At 40.8% G+C, this 18,365-nt stretch overlaps 1 protein-coding gene across 2 annotated transcripts in view; it reads left to right on the top strand.

Annotated features, from left to right (window-relative positions):
• Positions 1–18,365, top strand: part of LOC116967867 (heterogeneous nuclear ribonucleoprotein L-like) — a 43,460-nt gene that overhangs the window by 12,586 nt on the left and 12,509 nt on the right. The window contains exons 6-11 of one of the 2 annotated variants that reach the window (XM_033014503.1): positions 1,759–1,831; positions 8,969–9,028; positions 10,107–10,426; positions 12,454–12,578; positions 15,341–15,542; positions 17,139–17,196. In XM_033014503.1, the coding sequence (XP_032870394.1) occupies positions 1,759–1,831; positions 8,969–9,028; positions 10,107–10,426; positions 12,454–12,578; positions 15,341–15,542; positions 17,139–17,196 (838 nt within the window). Of the gene's footprint in view, positions 1–1,758; positions 1,847–8,968; positions 9,029–10,106; positions 10,427–12,453; positions 12,579–15,340; positions 15,543–17,138; positions 17,197–18,365 lie in introns of both variants that reach the window. The other variant, XM_033014502.1, reaches the window with a different exon arrangement.

Genomic DNA, 18,365 nt, shown 5'->3' with positions numbered 1-18,365 from the left:
CAAATTCCTGTCTTGAGAATGTGGTTCCAACAGTGGCAAACTCCCTTCGCACAACGAGCATATTTTACACCTATAAACAATACAATAAACATTGACAGGCTCTTTGTAGCCTGTCAGCTATTGAAGCTGTATCCTGCCCTCTCGCAAGCATACTTGTCTTGTAACTGGAAAAACAATTTTAATGCCAAGTAATGTTCTGTAAGGCTACTGTTAATTAAGTACTGTTGTTTATTCATCTGCAGGATTTGGTTATGGCTGCCAAGGACAGCATTTATCTCTAGTTGCCTCCGATAAGGAGATTATAAGATTTCCTGAATCGCAGCAGTGAAATGTATTTGATTAGTGCCAGTGAGTTGTGTGTTCCAGTATTTTATTTAATTGACAATAGAGGAGCAGTGGCATGTTTCTTAAATTCGAATGTGTTTGACTTTTTAAGTTTCAAGGTGTTCATATGCTCTTGCTGCTCTCATCCTTCGAATGTATGCACAAGGGCAGAAGTGTTGAAGAAGCCGCAGGTGATGAAATGTTGCATAATCTATCCCTGTCCTATGCCATGCCTATCCCTGTCCTATGTCCATGCCATGCCATGCCAATAATGGGTGCCTCCTCCACTGCCAGAGTGTGACTACACACAAATTGGAAGAACAGGACCAGGCATTCTACTAGGGTAGTCTTCGAACCAACTTCATGAATATTAAAGGACCTGTCCCACTTTCATGACCCACTTCACGACCTTTTTTACTCTAGAAAAAACGCCGCGACCTACTTGATGCCACGAGTACCTACGACTAGTATCACGACCTTGTGACGACCATGCTGCGAGTATGGTCAAACTCGGCAGAGGTCGTGAAAGTGGGACAGGCCTTTAAATTCTTCAATTTCAAGGAAATCTCCCTTACCCGGTTTCCAGCAAGGAGAAAAATTCACCTATTTAGTTTGTTATTAGCTCCTTGATGCTATACTTTGTTATTTCCCTCTGTAATATAGCTCCTGTGTGTGTATTTGAGCCACTCAATAATGGGAGGCTATTTGCTTTTAATTTAGTCGGTAAGCAAGTCCCACTTGAGAGTATTATTGGTCTCACTTTTACCAAAATAATATTGGAAAATGGAGAAGGGATGAATGCAAGTCATAGAACTGCATAGCATGGAAAGCTTGTCCATGGTATTGCAAGAGGTGGTCTCTGGTGTTCTGTTGATGAGGTATGATTAGATTTGTGCAGGGTTTCTTTCTAATAGTTCCATGATGCCGGCCTCCCCGAGTTCAGTCTCTGGAGTGAATTTGATTTTGTCACTTTGTAAATTGCCTCAGTAAATTTGAAGCATTATCATTCAAGATTACTTCATTCAAAATAGACCTGCAAAAGTAAATAACTTGTGTAGGAAAGAACTGCAGATGTGCTGGTTTACAGCGAAGATAGACATAAAATGCGAGAGTAACTCAGCGGGTCAGGCAACATCTCTGGAGAAAAGGAATAGGTGACGTTTCAGGTCGGGACCCTTCTTCAGACTGAGTCAGGAGAGAGGAGGAGACCTCTTCAAGGTGAGTATACCTTGACGAGATTTTGCAGTAGAGGAGGCAATGTGTAGGAAGGAACTGTAGATGCTGGTTTACACCATAGTTAGACACAAACTGCTAGAGTAACTCAGCGGGTCAGGCCACATCTCTGGAGAAAAGGAATTGTGGCATTTTGGGTCGGGACCTTCCTTCGCACTGATAGTCGGGGGAGTTGTACAAATATCTTGCTTTCTGTTGCAGCCAACCCGCCTGAATGTCTTTAAGAATGATGCTGATACCTGGGACTATGTAAACCCAAACCCTGGTAGACCAGGTAAGACCATAATAAGTGAGTTGTTATTCTCTCTTGCACAACCTATCTTTGTGTCCTGCTTTTATTCAACATTATTTTCTGTTTGCAAACCTATACTGGAACCTCTGACCTTCAGCCATTGTCAATTTGAGTGCAGGGGCAAGCATATCTAGTTTATCTGTGTAGAATGTATGGATTTTAGCAGTCCAGATTTGGTTTGGCAGCCTGAATTTTTATGATCAAAGTTGATGGAGTTCTTATAATTTCTCATCGCTGACTTTAAAGTTGCTAAAGATTAGCTGATACTTGTGGTCTGCTGGTAGCCAGTTATAAAGGTTTCTGTTCAAATCCGTCAATGGCTTTCTGTCACCTATATTCTTTTACATTTCGAAGGAAATTGCCTGCCACCGTCCCTGGCTCGTATGCATCTCCTCATCCCTGCCAGTTGCAGACGTGCCTTTAGCTTTGTTTGGATGAAACTCTGGAAATATCTCCTTTGGAAAATCTCTAGTGTGACATGCCCAGGGCCTAAACTTTCTCCAGTTTCTGATGCATTTTAAATGCAAGTTTTATCCTTGATTTAAATATAAAACTAAAATTAATTTAGTAGAGGGATATTCTCATCCCTTCCCCTTCTGAGGACAGTTCTTCATGCTGCAATTCCGTTTGCTTTTTGATACCTCATCGATTTAATCTTGGTTTTAAAGGTTTCAATCTTTCACATGCATATGTATTCATGCATTTTAAAATGGTCAGGAGGAATGATACGTTAACGGATATCACAGGAATTCTGTGGCAATTAAATCAAAACTGGTGGAGCTGCAAACCTCGCAGTGCCAGATATCCAGGTTTGATCCTGATCTTGAGTGGTGTCTGGAGTTTGCATGTTCTCCCTGCGACTGCATGGGCCTGTTTCCATAACTAAAAACAACTATTTCAGAGTCTTGATGTGTTCTTGTTAAAGAAGACATTAAAACTATGATGAACGTGGTGGAGACTGGAAAGTTCTTCCGTCAAGTAAAATTCTAAAAATTGGCTTCATTGAAGGAAGCTGCTTTTCATTTATTCTTTTGTTCTTTTTGAATTGAAGGCTAAATTTAAAACCTAGTCTTATTCAATTGCCATTTGTTGACATAGCAGATTATGTCATGGAGTCCCATAAAACCAGCAGACATATGCCATTACTTTTTAACAATGTAATTATTTTTTACTTGTAGGAATTATGCATAGTTGTGGAGATTGCATGCAAAGCTAAACTGTTTAGCTGAGTTTCTCTAACTGAGTATCAGGAAGTCTAAATAAAACTTTTGTTGTTGCTCTCCCATTAAATTGTATCGTCTGATACTTTCAGCTCTTAGACTTTTCTCTTTGCCATGGCTGGTCATTGACTCATCACAAGTCTTATTCAGTCTTGCAAATCTTTTCACAAATACCCATTACGCACTGCATGTTTGCCCCCAAGCCATTTGCAGATGCAAATTGACTGAGTTAACTGAAATTTTTCCTTTAGTTCCTGAATTCAGTCTGTGATTTAGATTCATACATAATGTTTGGTAGAAAGTAATTTGAGGAGAAAGTATACTGATCTTTTCCAAATACATTTAATACAGCTGCTTCTTGCCCTGGTTTTGTAGTGATTATCTAATTAACCCAGTATAAGGTTAAATATTTTTTAATTTGGCCCTAATCTCATGGATAATGGTTGAAAGTCAAAGGTTAAATCTTGAATCTACACTGAGGTAAGCTTCCAGCACTGGTGATATTGGTTATCCGGTCCTGTGACATTTGGGAGATATAGATTAAAATTGGTGTGAGCAAGGTGATAATAAAGCAGGTAGACAACCACAGCGCTTCAAATTGTTTCCTTTCAAGCTTTTTCTGAGACATATACCTGAATCTTCTTAAATCTATTCACAGCAATATCTAAATACATAAACTGTGCTGTAAATGATTCTTGCATTGAATTATACTTGTATACTTGGATTGGGCTGCCTGGAAATAAATTGTATGTTAATGCAGAGTATGATTTGCTTGCTTGGGTGTTGTCACTGGAGACCAGGAACTATCAGTACTCAAAGCAAGCTAATTTAATACTCTGCAGAGACTTACTGTATTACAATTAATTCATAACTTCATATCTTTCCAAACACTAGTGACAGGCCAATAACGCTAATGTGTAGCTTGCAATGCTCTGTAAAGACAACTGATTATTGGGAAGTTAGAATTATGATCCTTAATTCAAAATGGGATTCAACAAACATTTCACGCTCGATATTATGCTTGGCAGAAACCTTAGTGGGAATGCAGACAGAATAGAGTTATTGGAAATGGAGTCTAATAATATTTGGCTTGATACTGAGCCAGTTTGGTTTAATTTGTGAGATTATTTGTCTCCCAGCACTTATTAACACACCTCAGTGGATTTTCAATAATTACGGTAAATTTTTAATATGGTTATCTGGTGAAGTTGTGGCTTCATGAAAATTTCCATGTGGGAATGCATTACCAAATATTTCTACAATACATTTGACCTATTATTCCCTATAAACATTAACCTTTCTTGTACGATCAATAGTTGTAAATTTACCCGTCTTCACCAGCCTACCAGCTGGGTGTAAACCCAGCACACATGTTATTAACCTTGTCACCAGTTTATTGTTTAAAAGAACTCTGAGCTATTTAATAGTTTGATATAATGTTAATTTCCTGGCCTAAGCTAACAGTGTGCCACACTTATTAGAGTCTATCAATTTGTTTCCTGCCTTGTAAGCACCCCTTATGACTTGTAACATTTTTGAAGGCCACAGGTGATGGTCAGTAGTAATGTATTAGATGATTCATGATTTATCGAGAACTATTCACATTTTCTCATGTAAGGGAAATTAACCAATGTTACTCTGAGATTCAAGTACTTTGTATTTGATTATTATAGAATTCAGTGAAACACCTCCACCATATCTCAACATGGTTATTGTACCTAGATGTATTTCGTGAGGAGCAACCTGACTACTATCTATTTTTAACCATTAATTTGTACTGTGAATTGAAGGAATTCATTTTGTGGTCACCTCAGTTCTTCAAATATTTAATCTCAATAAATCTGAGTGTGGATTTCATCAAAGACTCAAGGCTCGTATCAACTTTCTGCTATTTTGTCGGAGCATTAACCTCTCACCTCATTGCTAATCGGAGCAAAAACATGCTGCAAATTGTCGCTCTTTTTTGCTCTGTTCGCCCGAGATCTTCAAGAGTCTTGAAGGGTGAAAAATCTACAAATTAATGTATGTATAATGCAATTTTCATGTCTGTTCTATGTTACCCTGTCAGAATGGAGTGGTTACATGCCATACCTTTAATTCTGTGTTTCTTGCTTTCAGTTGTTTAGTTTCTCACGGTTTCCTCACTTGCTCCCCACTTTTCTCGGTATTCCACATTAAGTTTAATACAAAAATGGCTCCAGGAGATGATGAACAAAATCACATTAATGCCATAAGAGTTTGGGATACTTCTTTTCAGAGTGGGATCTGCCAAGTACTCTATTTGGATCACCTTGTTTACACTGTCCTTTAAATCATCTGCTATTAAACGTAGTCATGAGACTGTAAAGATTATTCTAAATGGGGATTAAACAACTGTTGTCTTCATTTAGTCTTATTAACTTTAAACCATTAACTATGGAGGTAAATATATTTGTAATCTAGCAATAATCTCCCCTTAATATTGTCGATCCTGCATTCCTCGAATGAAAATGTCCCCAGCAATTGGAATGCGGTCCCAGAATTGTTGCTAGTTTGCTTAATTGCGTTGAGACTTGGATTTTTTTTGAAGTGCCAGCCAATGCCAGTGTGCTAACCAGAAATCGAAGGTTGCTGGAAGCTTACCCTCCTCATACAGCGATCCTTCAGCCTTTCCTCAACAGCCTTTATTCACTGACTACAATACAAGATGCTCATTTATACATACACTTGTAATGGTGAGCATTACCACCGCTGGACGTCGACTGCACGCACGTCTTGTCATGTGAACAACACTGTACTCAATAAGAATTGAACGAGGATGTTCTTCAAGTGGCCAAGACCATGAAATACCTGAATAATTCACCTCAAATATTTCCCGTTTTACTCTGTAAATCTAACGAATCTCTAGCAAGGCGAAGACACTGAAATAATTGATCTACAAAGCCTCCTATCCCTGTTAGCTGCAGAAAAATGTGACACTTTCTCACATGCACTGAAACTTTGTCCACCGGTACAGAAGCTATTTTGCCTTAAATTACTCCAGTCATACAGAATCTGTGAAGGTTACCAGTGCCTTCCACTTGACAGACCATTCTACCACCAGAGAGGCAGTCACTTCCGCAGGAGAAGTCTTGCTGACACCATCTGTGAGCAGGTACAGTCACTGCTAAGGGTTTATAAGGAGCACGAGGGCAACTACACATTCCACCATTTCAATTTTTTGTCAATTTTTTGTCACGCATGGGGGCACCACGTCACCATTCATTCATTGTAGTTTAAGAATCAAAATGTAATGAAACTATTTAAATGTCTACATGCATGAGGTGGGATACTTAGCAACAATTCTCATTTCAACAGTGGGTAACTTGATAAGTCTTTGTCGAATACTTCTTCAGAAATCAATGTACTAGCTTTGGTTTCTCATAACTTAAATTTGGGGAGCAGAAACACTTCTATTGACTATCCCAAGGTGACGTGGTGCTCCCATGTTAAGCTACACAAGTATTTGCACCTTTTCATGCAAGTTCTACAAGTGCCACTAGTTTGGGGTTTTATGTTGCAATTTTGCCTGTCTACATGTTTTGAACATTGTCACCTCAAATCCCAAATGCTTCACTGGGTATTTTCCTAAGCTGCATTCTTTGTGATGCTTCATATTAAATTCACCCTGGTCCAAATCGTCCGTGTTCAGTTATACCGCATTTATGGGCAGGGGATGAGTTGTTCTTTTTCCCCCGCACTCACTTTTGTTAATTACCCCTTCTCTAAAACATCACCCTTGATTCTTTGTTTAAGGGCTTTTTAGGTATTTAGTTTTAAATGGGACTTTGTTTTTCCAAATAAGTATCTTGCAAAACAAACTAAGGGGAAATATCTTGTGGTGAATCGACATTTGGAATATATATGTGTCAAGTTCATTGGATGCCATTTCTGAAATGCAAGCGATTCTGAAATGACAAATGACTCCCAACTATGCAGTGGTAATCCCCTGACCTGGTTCTGTCTTGTAAGATGCTTTAGGGTTTATATAGCCTTTAATAAATCAAACCAACTGGAATGCATCAGTGCCTATGGAGAGCATGAGCAGAATTTAAAAGTTCAGCCAAACATTTGTGGATATGTGGACTGTTATGGAATCTCTGAACAGAAATGTGCAACTTGAGAACCCTGATGGTGTTAACTATTGCCATGGAATGGAGAAGATATGATGTAGTTTCTGAGCTGATGTAGTTTCCATCTGTAAATCGTCTTCAGAAGACTTAGAATTTTGGGAACAGTAGTGTAGATGTGAACAAGTGCTGACCTCAATTAATAATGTAATCTAAAGGGAATGTGGTATCCATGCACTGTCAAGGAGATTGGTTACTTTAATATTTTGCCACTTTTACAAAGAGATATTTGATTAGTGGAAGTGATGGATTTCCCTCTGTATTAAATAGCAGGAGTCATGAATTCCAAAGATTAATGAACCTCTGAAACTTAAATGAAGTTTTTTTGACGGTCAATGTGTTTTCAATGGCATTTGTAAATCTAAGAGGATGGTGCTTGGTTAGGGAGCTGTATGTGCTCCCTACTTCTCGCTTTAGTGCTTGCTTAAAGTATGTTGTGTTTTTCAATAACCTGCCCAAAGTAACTATTTGTAAGCTTTAAAGGTCAATGTGCAGGTAGATGAATAGTCTGCTGACATTGAACCCAAGCCTGACCTTGTCACAAGTGATGGGAGCAGAATTAGGCAATTCGACCCATCATGTCACTCCGCCATTCAGTCATGACTGATCTATCTTTCCCTCTCAACCCCATTCTCCTACCTTCTCCCCATAGCCCCTGACACAGTACTGTATACATTTCCACTGCAGGCTACAGGAAAGTAATTGGAAAGCAATTTGTGGGCAGTGTCTTTGTGTTCTCAGTAGGTGCTGAAGCTTAACTGCCATGGCACAGTAAAGAAAAATTATGAAATGCAGAAGATTGAACCAAGGGCTCAACTGGCTCATTTATACATTTGCCTATTGATTTTTCTAAACTGCTCCAATAAGTTTGGCTGAACTTTAATTCAATATGCTTATTGCAACTATGGTCACTAGAAAGGGGAATGTGCACTGAACCCTATACAGTAGCTTATAGAGGTTAGATAAGGCACATTAGCCGTCCATATATTCATTTGCTGATCAAAATTTTAAATTGTATGTTACATATTAAACTGTTTTTAAACACATCCCATAATGCAATGTCTGTCGTCTACTATAAACGGGTGATGTTATATTTGCATAAACAATAGTCAGTAATTTAAAGAAAAAAAATGTGCTGCGCTTAGACATTTCAGAATATGTACACTTAAATTTCCAAATGACCCAACAAACCAGAGAATGCTGTACTTCAGGGTTCAAACACTGATGAATAGCTTTTCCTGTATCACCTCTCACATTATCTGGTTGTCGGTCTTTCATATGTTAATGTGTTTCTTCTGTAATTTCCTCTGTGTGCTGTAAGCTTAAAATGCAAATAAAGATCTATGATGTTTAGAGAATTTTCTAATTGTAATCTTTTGTTTCTATGGTCATTTATTGTAAAACCTATGATGCAGGGTTGAAGTTTCAAGCCTGTGTTGAACCTTCTTGCAACCGTATGTTTGATGGAGAGCCATCTTTCAAACCATTTGTTGCTGTTGAGGCATAAAAGTGGTAAGATAATGTTCACTTGGACCTTGTGCCCTAGCACTGCTGTAAGTAGACATTTATGTATTAGTTCTGTCTTATAATGCATACTTTTGAATTGACTTCCAATAACTGTTTGGTATTATATCCTTGGGGAAAGCTATTAAATCTTGTGCTGAAAGTGGGACTTCATGTGAAACAATGTTGGTGTTTTATTTCTGTGGGATGCATTTCTTTTCTTCGTTTTCTTTCATCTTCTATTCCAGAGCCTCCAAGCAAGCGTTCAAGACCACCTGCCTTACTTGGTGATGCTCCATCCAACTTTGGTGAGTAACATTTTTTTTGGATCGCGCTAAAGAAAAATAGTAGTACTGAACGGTGCGTTCAGCTTTTTGCTCGACTAATTAAAGTGCAATGCAGTCACTATATATTTTGAATTGATTTTAAATGTTTGCACATCCAGCACCTGTGATGTGGCTTAATATTCAAGATAAGACTATGTTTGAGGCCTGGATATTCGTCCTCTTTACGCTTGACCTTGCTGGGCAAGGAGTAAGATCTAAGTTCTCAATACATCCATAAATGAGGAATAAGATCCAATTGTACTGAATCCAACTGCATTTGCCAAGTGCACTGGATGGAATTGCCCATACTTTATCCCTTTTTTCAGTCACAGTATTTGTGATGTGCTATCACCTCAGAGACCATGTGTTTGTAGCACTTACCTCCCATGTCCTCCCAAAATTATATATTAAGATTGTTAAAATCTTTATGTTATATTCTCTTTATTCTTAGTTCTTTGAAGTGCCTTGTAGTAAACAAATAAGCACTGTTGATTTGTATGGTATTGAATCAATCTTTGAATCTTAGAACGGAGATGAGGAAACACTTTTTCTCGCAGTGGTGAGTCTGTTGAATTCGCTGCCTCAGGGCAGTGGAGGCAGGTTCTCTAGATGCTTTCAAGAGAGAGCTAGATAGGGCTCTTAAAAACGGGATATGGGGAGAAGGCAGGAACGGGGTACTGATTGGGGATGATCAGCCATGATCACATTGAATGGCGGTGCTAGCTCGAAGGGTCGAATGGCCTACTCCTGCACCTATTGTCTATTGAATTACTTAACAGTTTCGCAATACAGTTAGCCTCCAGCTGCAACTTCTGTCAAATCTCATGAAACACAAGATGTCGCTCTGAATTTCCAGTTAAGATGTTCAAAGTTTCTAATTTGGGTGTGGAACGCCACTACTGATCCAAGCTGATACACATTGGGCACCATGGTTTCCAACAACCAGTTGCATTGTCCAAAAACTACAAGTGGTGTTCCACTTTCACATGTGGTCTAGTTTTCAGTCTAACTTGCTTGTTTAGCTTGTGTTTCTGACCGTGCATCATTTCATTTTGACCAGGTCACGGCTATCCTCCCTCAACATATCATGGCTTTTATGATGATGATGACGATGATTATACTCCGCCACATCGTTACGAAGGCAGGGGGATGGGTCCTCCACCACCACCACCTCCAGCCTCAGGTCCTCGGAGGGGTCCACCTTCACGGCGCTACTCATCTCAGTATGGCTCTCCAAATCAGCCACCTCCTCTTTCACCACATGGTGATTACGGTCCTCTAGCAGATAGTCCAGTCCTGATTGTTTATGGGCTAGATACTAAGAGAATGAACCCGGATAGAGTGTTCAACGTTTTCTGTCTCTATGGAAATGTGCATAAGGTATGTTTTGACTGAACTTGGCGCTGGTCTTTATAAGAAGTCTGAAATTGTTTCTGATAGAAAGTGTTTACAATCTGTTTCCCTGGTAAATTCGTTCATGTTTGCCATTTCTTTTCAAGACTAATAATTTGACAAGCACAATATGATAACATGGGACATGTAGACAGGAATACATTGCCACAGACTGCTCTGGTATTTTTAAAGCAGAGATTATAATAGGTTCTTGATCAATGAGGGTGTCACCGGTTACAGGGAGATTGGGGTTGTGAGGAAAAAGTAGATCAGCCATGATTGAATGGTGGAGTAAACTCAATTTTTGGCCTAATTCTGCTCCTATGTCTAAGAGGGAACTGCAGATGCTGGAGGGAAAAAAAAAAATCGAAAGTAGACAAAAAGTGCTGGAGGAACTCAGCAGGTGAGACAGCATCTATGTAGAGAAGGAATATGTGACATTTAGGACCTGCTCCTATGTCTTATGATTTACACAGATTTGTTGATCCTATCTTTGAATTTGAGCATACTAGTAATGTGTGGTCACATTTGCTGTTATTTGTTGGGATGACTAAGAAAAAAGTGGCTGCCAATTTGCACATAGGAAAGTCTGGCAAACCAAAATGACTTGCACAACAACTTTTATTTCAACATAAACTGCTGGACTCGTGCAGGTTCCTGACCCAAAACTTGGATCGTCCCTTTGCCTATACAGATGCTGCTTGTCCCGCTGAGTTCTTCCACCAATATTTTTTGCTTCAGATTCTAACAACTGCGATCTCTTGTGCCTCCACTGTTTTATTTATGTCGATTAGTGGCCAAGGCTTAGCCAACTTTTGGGAAGTGTGAACACATGCCCTAGTATTTCCTTTTTCTCGCCTTCAAAGATCTGGCTAGCATCATCACTCTTTATCATCAATGTTTAGGGTTTAGTCTGAAGAGTCTTTAGTCTTGGTCTAAAGAAGGGTCCCTGACATGAAACTTAAGGGCCTGTCCCTTTTAGGTGACTGCCAGCAACTAGAACAATGGAATAACAAAGTCAGCCCCGGAGACAACCTATGACAGCCCAAATTGTTGCCACTGTTGGCGAAAACTTTTCAACATGTTGAAAATCTGTAGTCGCTTTAAAAAATCGCCTAAGTGGGACAGGCCCTTTACCTATTCATGTTCTCCAGAGACACACCATTGAGGATAAATGGGGATACTGTGGATAGAGTGAGCTGTTTTAAATACCTGGGAGTCCACATCTCTGAGGATATGACATGGACATCACACGCCGCAGCACTCTTGAGTAAGGCAAGGCAGCGCCTTTACCACCTCAGGCAATTGAGGAAATTCAGAGTGTCTCCGAGGATCCTCCAGTGCTTCTACTCAGCGGCTGTGGAAAGCATCTTGTCCGGAAATATTACAATCTGGTTTGGGGAATTGTTCTGCCCAGGACAAGAAGGCTCTGCAGAGAGTAGTGCGTTTGGCCGAACGCACTATGAGAACTTCACTCGCCCCTCTGCAGGAACTATACATCAGGAGGTGCAATTCCAGAGCCAATAAGATCATGGGAGACCGCTTCCACCCCAGCAACGGACTGTTCCAGCTGCTATGTTCAGGCAAATGCCTCCGTTGCCATGCTGTGAGAATGGAGAGGTTGAGAAGGAGTTTCTTCCCAGAGGCCATTAAGACTGTAAACTCCTATCTCACCAGGGATTAACTTTACAGTACCACTCTACTGCTTTTTTTTTTTAATTGCTGTTTTTTTCCCCTTTTTCCTTCCGCCCACAATATTTAATATGTAAAAGAATATGTGATTCTGTTCCATTCTGTTTGTAGTTTGTTTGGTTGTTTGTTTGATGTCTTTTTGCATAAAGTCCGCAAGCATTGCCACTTTTCATTTCACTGCACATCTCGTACGTGACGAATAAACTTGACTTGACTTGACTTGATCTGCTGAGTTACCCCAGCACTGTAGTTTTTCAGGTTTCAGATCCTGATTTTAAAACAAATGTCAACTCTATATTTCAGCTACTGATCTGTATTTACAGGTTAAGTTCCTGAAAAGCAAACCTGGAGCTGCCATGGTGGAAATGGGGGATGGATTTGCAGTAGACCGAGCCCTCACATGTCTAAACACTGAAAACTTTCTGTTTGACCAGCACATAAATGTATGGTAAGGAAACCGTGTAATAAAGTCTGGTATGTTAGTCACAGACCATGGAGACTGCTGGAAAAGCCAATGTTTAATACCCATCCTGGTTGTCGAAGAGCAAGACCTGAAATAGCCAAGTGATTTAGGTGGCTGTTTCAATGGGACAATTGAGGGTTACGGATGTGAAACAGGCCCTTCGGTGTCCCAGCTACACTAGTCCCACATGCCTGCGCTTGGTCCATATCCCTCCAAACCTGTCCTATCCATGTACCTGTCCAACTGTTTCTTAAACAATGGGATAGTCCCAGCCTCAACTGCCTCCTCTGGCAGCTTGTTCCATACACCCACCTTCATGTGAAAGAATTACCCCTCGGATTCCTATTAAATCTTTTCCCCTTCACCTTGAACCTCTGTCCTCTGGTCCTCGATTCTCCTACTGTGGGTAAAATACTCTGTGCATCTACCCGATCTATTCCTCTCATGATTTTGTATACCTCTAAGATCACCCAGCCTATTCAACCTCTCCCTATAGCTCACACCCCCTAGTCCTGGCAACATCCTCATAAATCTTTTCTGAACCTTTTCAAGCTTGACAATATCTTTCCTATAACATGGTGCCTAGAACTGAACACAGTATTCAGTATTGTGGTCTCACCAACGTCTTATATAAATGACCACCCAACTTCTATACTCAATACTCTGACTGATGACGGCCAAAGTGCCAAAAGCCTTTTTGACTACCTTATCTACCTGCGACTCGACCTTCATGGAACCATGCACCTGTACTCCTAGATCCCTCTGCTCTACAACACTACCCAGAGGCCTACCATTTACTGTGTAGGTCCTGCCCTTGTTCGATGTCTCAAAATGCAACACATCATCCTGGAGTCTAGCCTGCTGCCACAGAAGCTCCGGTCCGATTTTTTGTCCGTTGTCTCCCACCCCTACGGCTCTGCCTGACGTCACTCTTCCCCATTGAGCCTCAGCACCAGGGTTTAAATCACAGCCCTGATTACCACTCAATCTTGTCATGTTGTCCGCTTCCAAGAGGGTGTACCTGTTTTCAGTAGGTACAGCCTCCTGCCCTCCACATTTTCTCCTTTTTCCTCACAGTCACCTACCTTCGCTCTTCCTGCATCCTTGGTGTGACAACCTCACTAGGTCCTGTCCAGAAAATTCTCGTTTTCCCGGATGGCACCGAGGTCATCCAACTGCTGCTCCAGTTCCCCAACACGTTCATTGAGGAGCAGGTGCGGTTTCCAGAAGTACCAGCAGTGTCTCTGACTTCCCTCATCCTGCAGGAAACACACTGCATCGTCTTACCTGCCATTTCTTCAACAGACACAAAAAAATCACAGCTTTCGAATCAAGTGTAGCTTCCTTGCCTCAGTCTCCTCGCCGAAAACTCTGGAGCCAAAGACTCACACTTTACTCACCAAGGCACTTCACCTCAGCAAGGCCGCTCCACTTCTACTTCTTCTTCTTGTAGGATTCCGGCAGTGTAGACGCTGCTAAGCGTATTACTGCCCTCCACAGGTCAAAGTTTGAACTAAATCCTTACATACAGTCCTGTAACTTGCAGGAATTGAAGAACAGCCCTGGATATCAGTTGATGTTTCTCACTGTGTCCAAACAAAGATGAAACAGTAAAAGCCTCAACTCCAAGTCCTGTCAGTCTAACAAACAATACTTCTCTTTCTACCCTGTACTTTTTACATTCTAGGAAAACATGCTTAACTGTCTCATTACTCCCACATTCACACAAGCCAGAAACATGTTTCCCTACAATGCACAAATAGTAATTTAACCCACAGTGTCCAAACCTTAATCTACACAGTTTAACTGAGTCCCTACGGGACAAAGATGTACAGAAACATATTTTCCTAACTTCAGATTGTATAGAAAAGTAGTGTCTACCCCTGACTTCCATTTCCCATCCTCTCTGCCATTCTTTTGTTAAGCCCTCTTTAATTATTTCTCTCAGTTCCACTCTCCCCAATAATACATGGATATCTATTTCTCTTCTTAAACTCTCCTTTGCTATGAGGTCCACCTGCTCATTCCCCCTCACCCCAGCATGCCCGGGAACCCAGCAAAAAGTGATGTTACACGCAAACCCAATTCTAAAAAACACACTCATGATTTCATTTAGAATGTCAGGACGTGCTTTAGATTTCCCTACTCTTAAAGTTTCAAGAGCAGCTGCAGAATCAGAACAGATAATGACTTCACTAAAACTGGCTTCCTCAATCCACCATAGAGCCCATTGAATTGCCATTAATTCAGTCGTGAGAACAGAGCTTCCATCAGAAATGCGCCGGCCAATCTTCAGGCCGCTCCACTACAACTGCACTTGTTTTTAATCTCTCACCTAATTAACTACTTTAGGGCTAATTAGTAAATTACCTGAACCTGGGTCTTGGCACTCTTTTGAAACTGTCTTTCCCTCTGACTCACCTTCTTTCTCACGGACTTTCAAGCCAATAGTCTCTTCTCTCTGCTTCTGCTTGCTGCGTCTCCGAGCTCCACATGACTGGGGCTGGGACCGGGTCTTGGCGCTCTTTTTAAACTGTCTTTCCCTGTGAGTCACCTTTCTAAGATGATTTCTTATGATGGCCGTGTAATTTTATGGGCACTACTTCAGATACTAGGCATTATATTTATCTGTGAATGGGAGTGGGATTTGAAACAGTCCCAAAGCTAGATCTCTAAATTGGTAATCAATAGTTTTAACATCTGCCCTTGTATCTCTCGCTGATATGTTTTCTCTCCACTTCCCACAGTGTGTCAAAACAGAAGGTAATTGTTCCTGGCCAGTCATTTGAGTTGGATGATGGCTCTTGTAGTTTCAAGGATTATGCAACTAATCGAAATAACCGCTTCACAAATGTAAAGCAAGCTGCCAAAAATCGAATCCAGAAGCCCAATAATATGTTACATTTCTTCAGTGCTCCTCCAGGCATTGGAGAAGAAGTATTCCATCAGGTTTGTATTTATTTTTTTTCTTCGTGGACATTGACTTTGATCTGTCCTATTCCAAAATATTGCTGTGCAACACCAGACGTGGAGCCCCAGTGCTCACCCTGCTATTAGTACATAGAAAAGTGTAGCACAAGAGCAAACCTTTCAGCCACAATGCCCGTGCTGAACATAATACCATTAAACTAATGTTCACTGCCTACACGCTGTTCATATCCCTCCATTCTCTGCATATCCGTGTGCCTATCCAAAAGCCACTTGAATGCCACAAGTAATATGGGTGACACTTTAACTTACGATCGAATAAGTTGATTTGAGGAAGTTGTGGCTTTGTCGCTTAACACATTACAGTCAGAATCTTTTTACCAGGATGGAAAATTAAAAAACTAGAGGGCATAACTTTAAGGTCAGATGGGCAATGTTTAAAGAGAGATGCGGGTCAAGTATTTTTGCACAGATGGTGAGTGTCTGGAACCAAAGACCCTATAGCGAGCAAGATAGATCACTCGACGAAAAAGACGTAGTAGTACGGTCATTGGCAGATTCATGGGTCATTTTCGGCCCCGTTTCCGTAACCGGCTTCCGTCTCCGCACCAAAGATCCCGTAGCGGAGCAAAGATAACTAGTGCGGAGACGGAAGCCGGTTACAGAAATACCCTCGTAAAAATAAAAGTTCTTTGGTAAAAATCTTCTCATTTTCAGAATTATAATTTATTAACACAAACTGTTCCCCCGCGAGTCGGGTCGGGTTGGGTTACTGAAATGGGTGAAAAAAGGCCCTCGTTCCGCTCCGTTGCGTGCTACACGTCAGCCCGTTGCATTTAGAAGGCGTGGTCTATCTTGCTTTGCTATAGGATCTTTGGAACGCTCTGCCAGGGGTAGTGGTTGAAGCAGACATGTTAGTGGCATTTAAATTACTTTTGGATAGGCATGGAATGAGGGATATGGGTTACCTGCAGGTAGATGAAGTGATGGTCTTGGCATCGTGTTCGGCACTGATATTGTGGGTGGAAGGACCTGTTCTTGTTCTGTACTATTCTATGTTCTGCATTTAGCGACCATTGACCTAGGACCTGACCAGTTTGGTTAACTGCAAGAAGTTTTAGTAGGTGCCTCTTCATAAAATATAAATTACAGACTACATTCTCTGCCTTTGTTTCCCCCAATCTAAGTGACATTCAAGGTTAAGGCAGAAGCTAGATGATTATCAGTAGAAGATTCCCTTAACCTGAATCCATGAGGCTGCCTGTAAGAGCAGTGTATGCTCCCAGACTCCACATCAGTCTATCATCCTTTGATATCTTTTAATTCATTATTGTGATACTTGCATTAAATGTAGGCTATCCACCCGCTGTTCGGCAAGAAATCTCCCATCTGAAAATGGGTTATATATTGCACAGGGAATCTGTCCAAGATTGAGGGTGACTGAGACATTACAGGATGCCTCAAATGCACAGGTTGAGAAACTAAAATGCAGCTTTATTTCTGCTTTGTACTTCACTTTTCTAACCTTATATGTCACAATTCCTGGGCTGATTATTTTGCTACTAATATCTGTGTTTGGGGAGACCACCAGACTTGTAAATTTGAATTGTTTTCCAGATATCGGACAAAGTTGATGTGAAGAGGCCTAAAAGTGTCATATTTTTCAGTGGGAAAGGTTGGTGATTTATAGCTCTGCTTAACCGTCAAACAACGCTGTTGTCCTGTTTTAATGAAATGACTTGCGACGCATGAGAGATGCCAAGTTAGTTTTTAAACATTCAGTGGGGTGTCATAATTGTGCGTTTCCAAATTCCAATCTTTGTTGCATTTGCCTGTTGCCCCATTTGAGCATTTAGCTAGTTAATTATCTATAATTGAGATTTGCCATGTTTCCAGTAGCCAAGAGTGTTTTATTGTCATATGTCCCAGATGAAAAAAAATTATTTCTTGCAGCAGAACAGCAGAATATGTAAACATAGTACACTGTAATCAATATAATAAACAAGAAAAAAAAGTTCAGTGAGTGGGTGTATATATACACACATACCCACCCATACATATATTTTATATATATATGTGTGTGTGTGTATATATATGTGTGTGTGTGAGTATATGTGTGCGCGCACACACAAACACATGCTGCTGGAGTAACTCAGCGGGAAAGGTAGCATCTCTGGAGAGAAGGAATGGGTGACGTTTCAGGACTGAAGAAGGGTCTCGACCAGAAACGTCACCTATTCCAACTCTCCAGAGATGCCGCCTTCCCGCTGAGTTGTATCTATCTTTGGTTTAAACCAGCATCTGCATTTCCTTCCTATACATACATATATACGTACGCATAAAAAACAAACAGACACTATTTGTGTATGAGCTTATTTGGAGGTTATAGTGTTTAATAGCCTGATGGCTGTAGGGCAGAAGCTGTTCCTGAACCTGGACGTTACAGTTTTCAGGCTCCTGTACCTTCTTCCCAATGGCAGGGGTAAAATGAGTGTGTGGCCAGGATGGTGTGGGTTTCTGATACTGGCTGCTTTTTTGAAGCAGCGACTCCAGTAAATCCCTTTGATGGTGGCAAGGTCAGAACCCGTGATGGACTGGGCAGTGTTCACAACTTTTTGCAGTCCTCTTCACTCCTGGGCATTCAAGTTGCCAAACCAGGCCGTGATTCAACCAGTCAATATGTTATCTACTATACACCTGTAGAAGTTTAAGAGAATCCTCTCTGAGATACCAAATCTCCGCAATCTTCTCAGGAAGTAAAGGCGTTGATGTGGTTTCTCTATAATTGCATCAGTGTGCTGGGTCCAGGAAAGATCTTCAGAAATACGTAGTATTTATATTGAG

This window comes from Amblyraja radiata, chromosome 41, assembly GCF_010909765.2.
Source record: "Amblyraja radiata isolate CabotCenter1 chromosome 41, sAmbRad1.1.pri, whole genome shotgun sequence".
NCBI classification, from domain to species: domain Eukaryota; kingdom Metazoa; phylum Chordata; class Chondrichthyes; order Rajiformes; family Rajidae; genus Amblyraja; species Amblyraja radiata.
The sequence above is the reverse complement of the archived record's forward strand: the minus strand, read 5'-3'. Positions and strand labels throughout refer to the sequence as shown.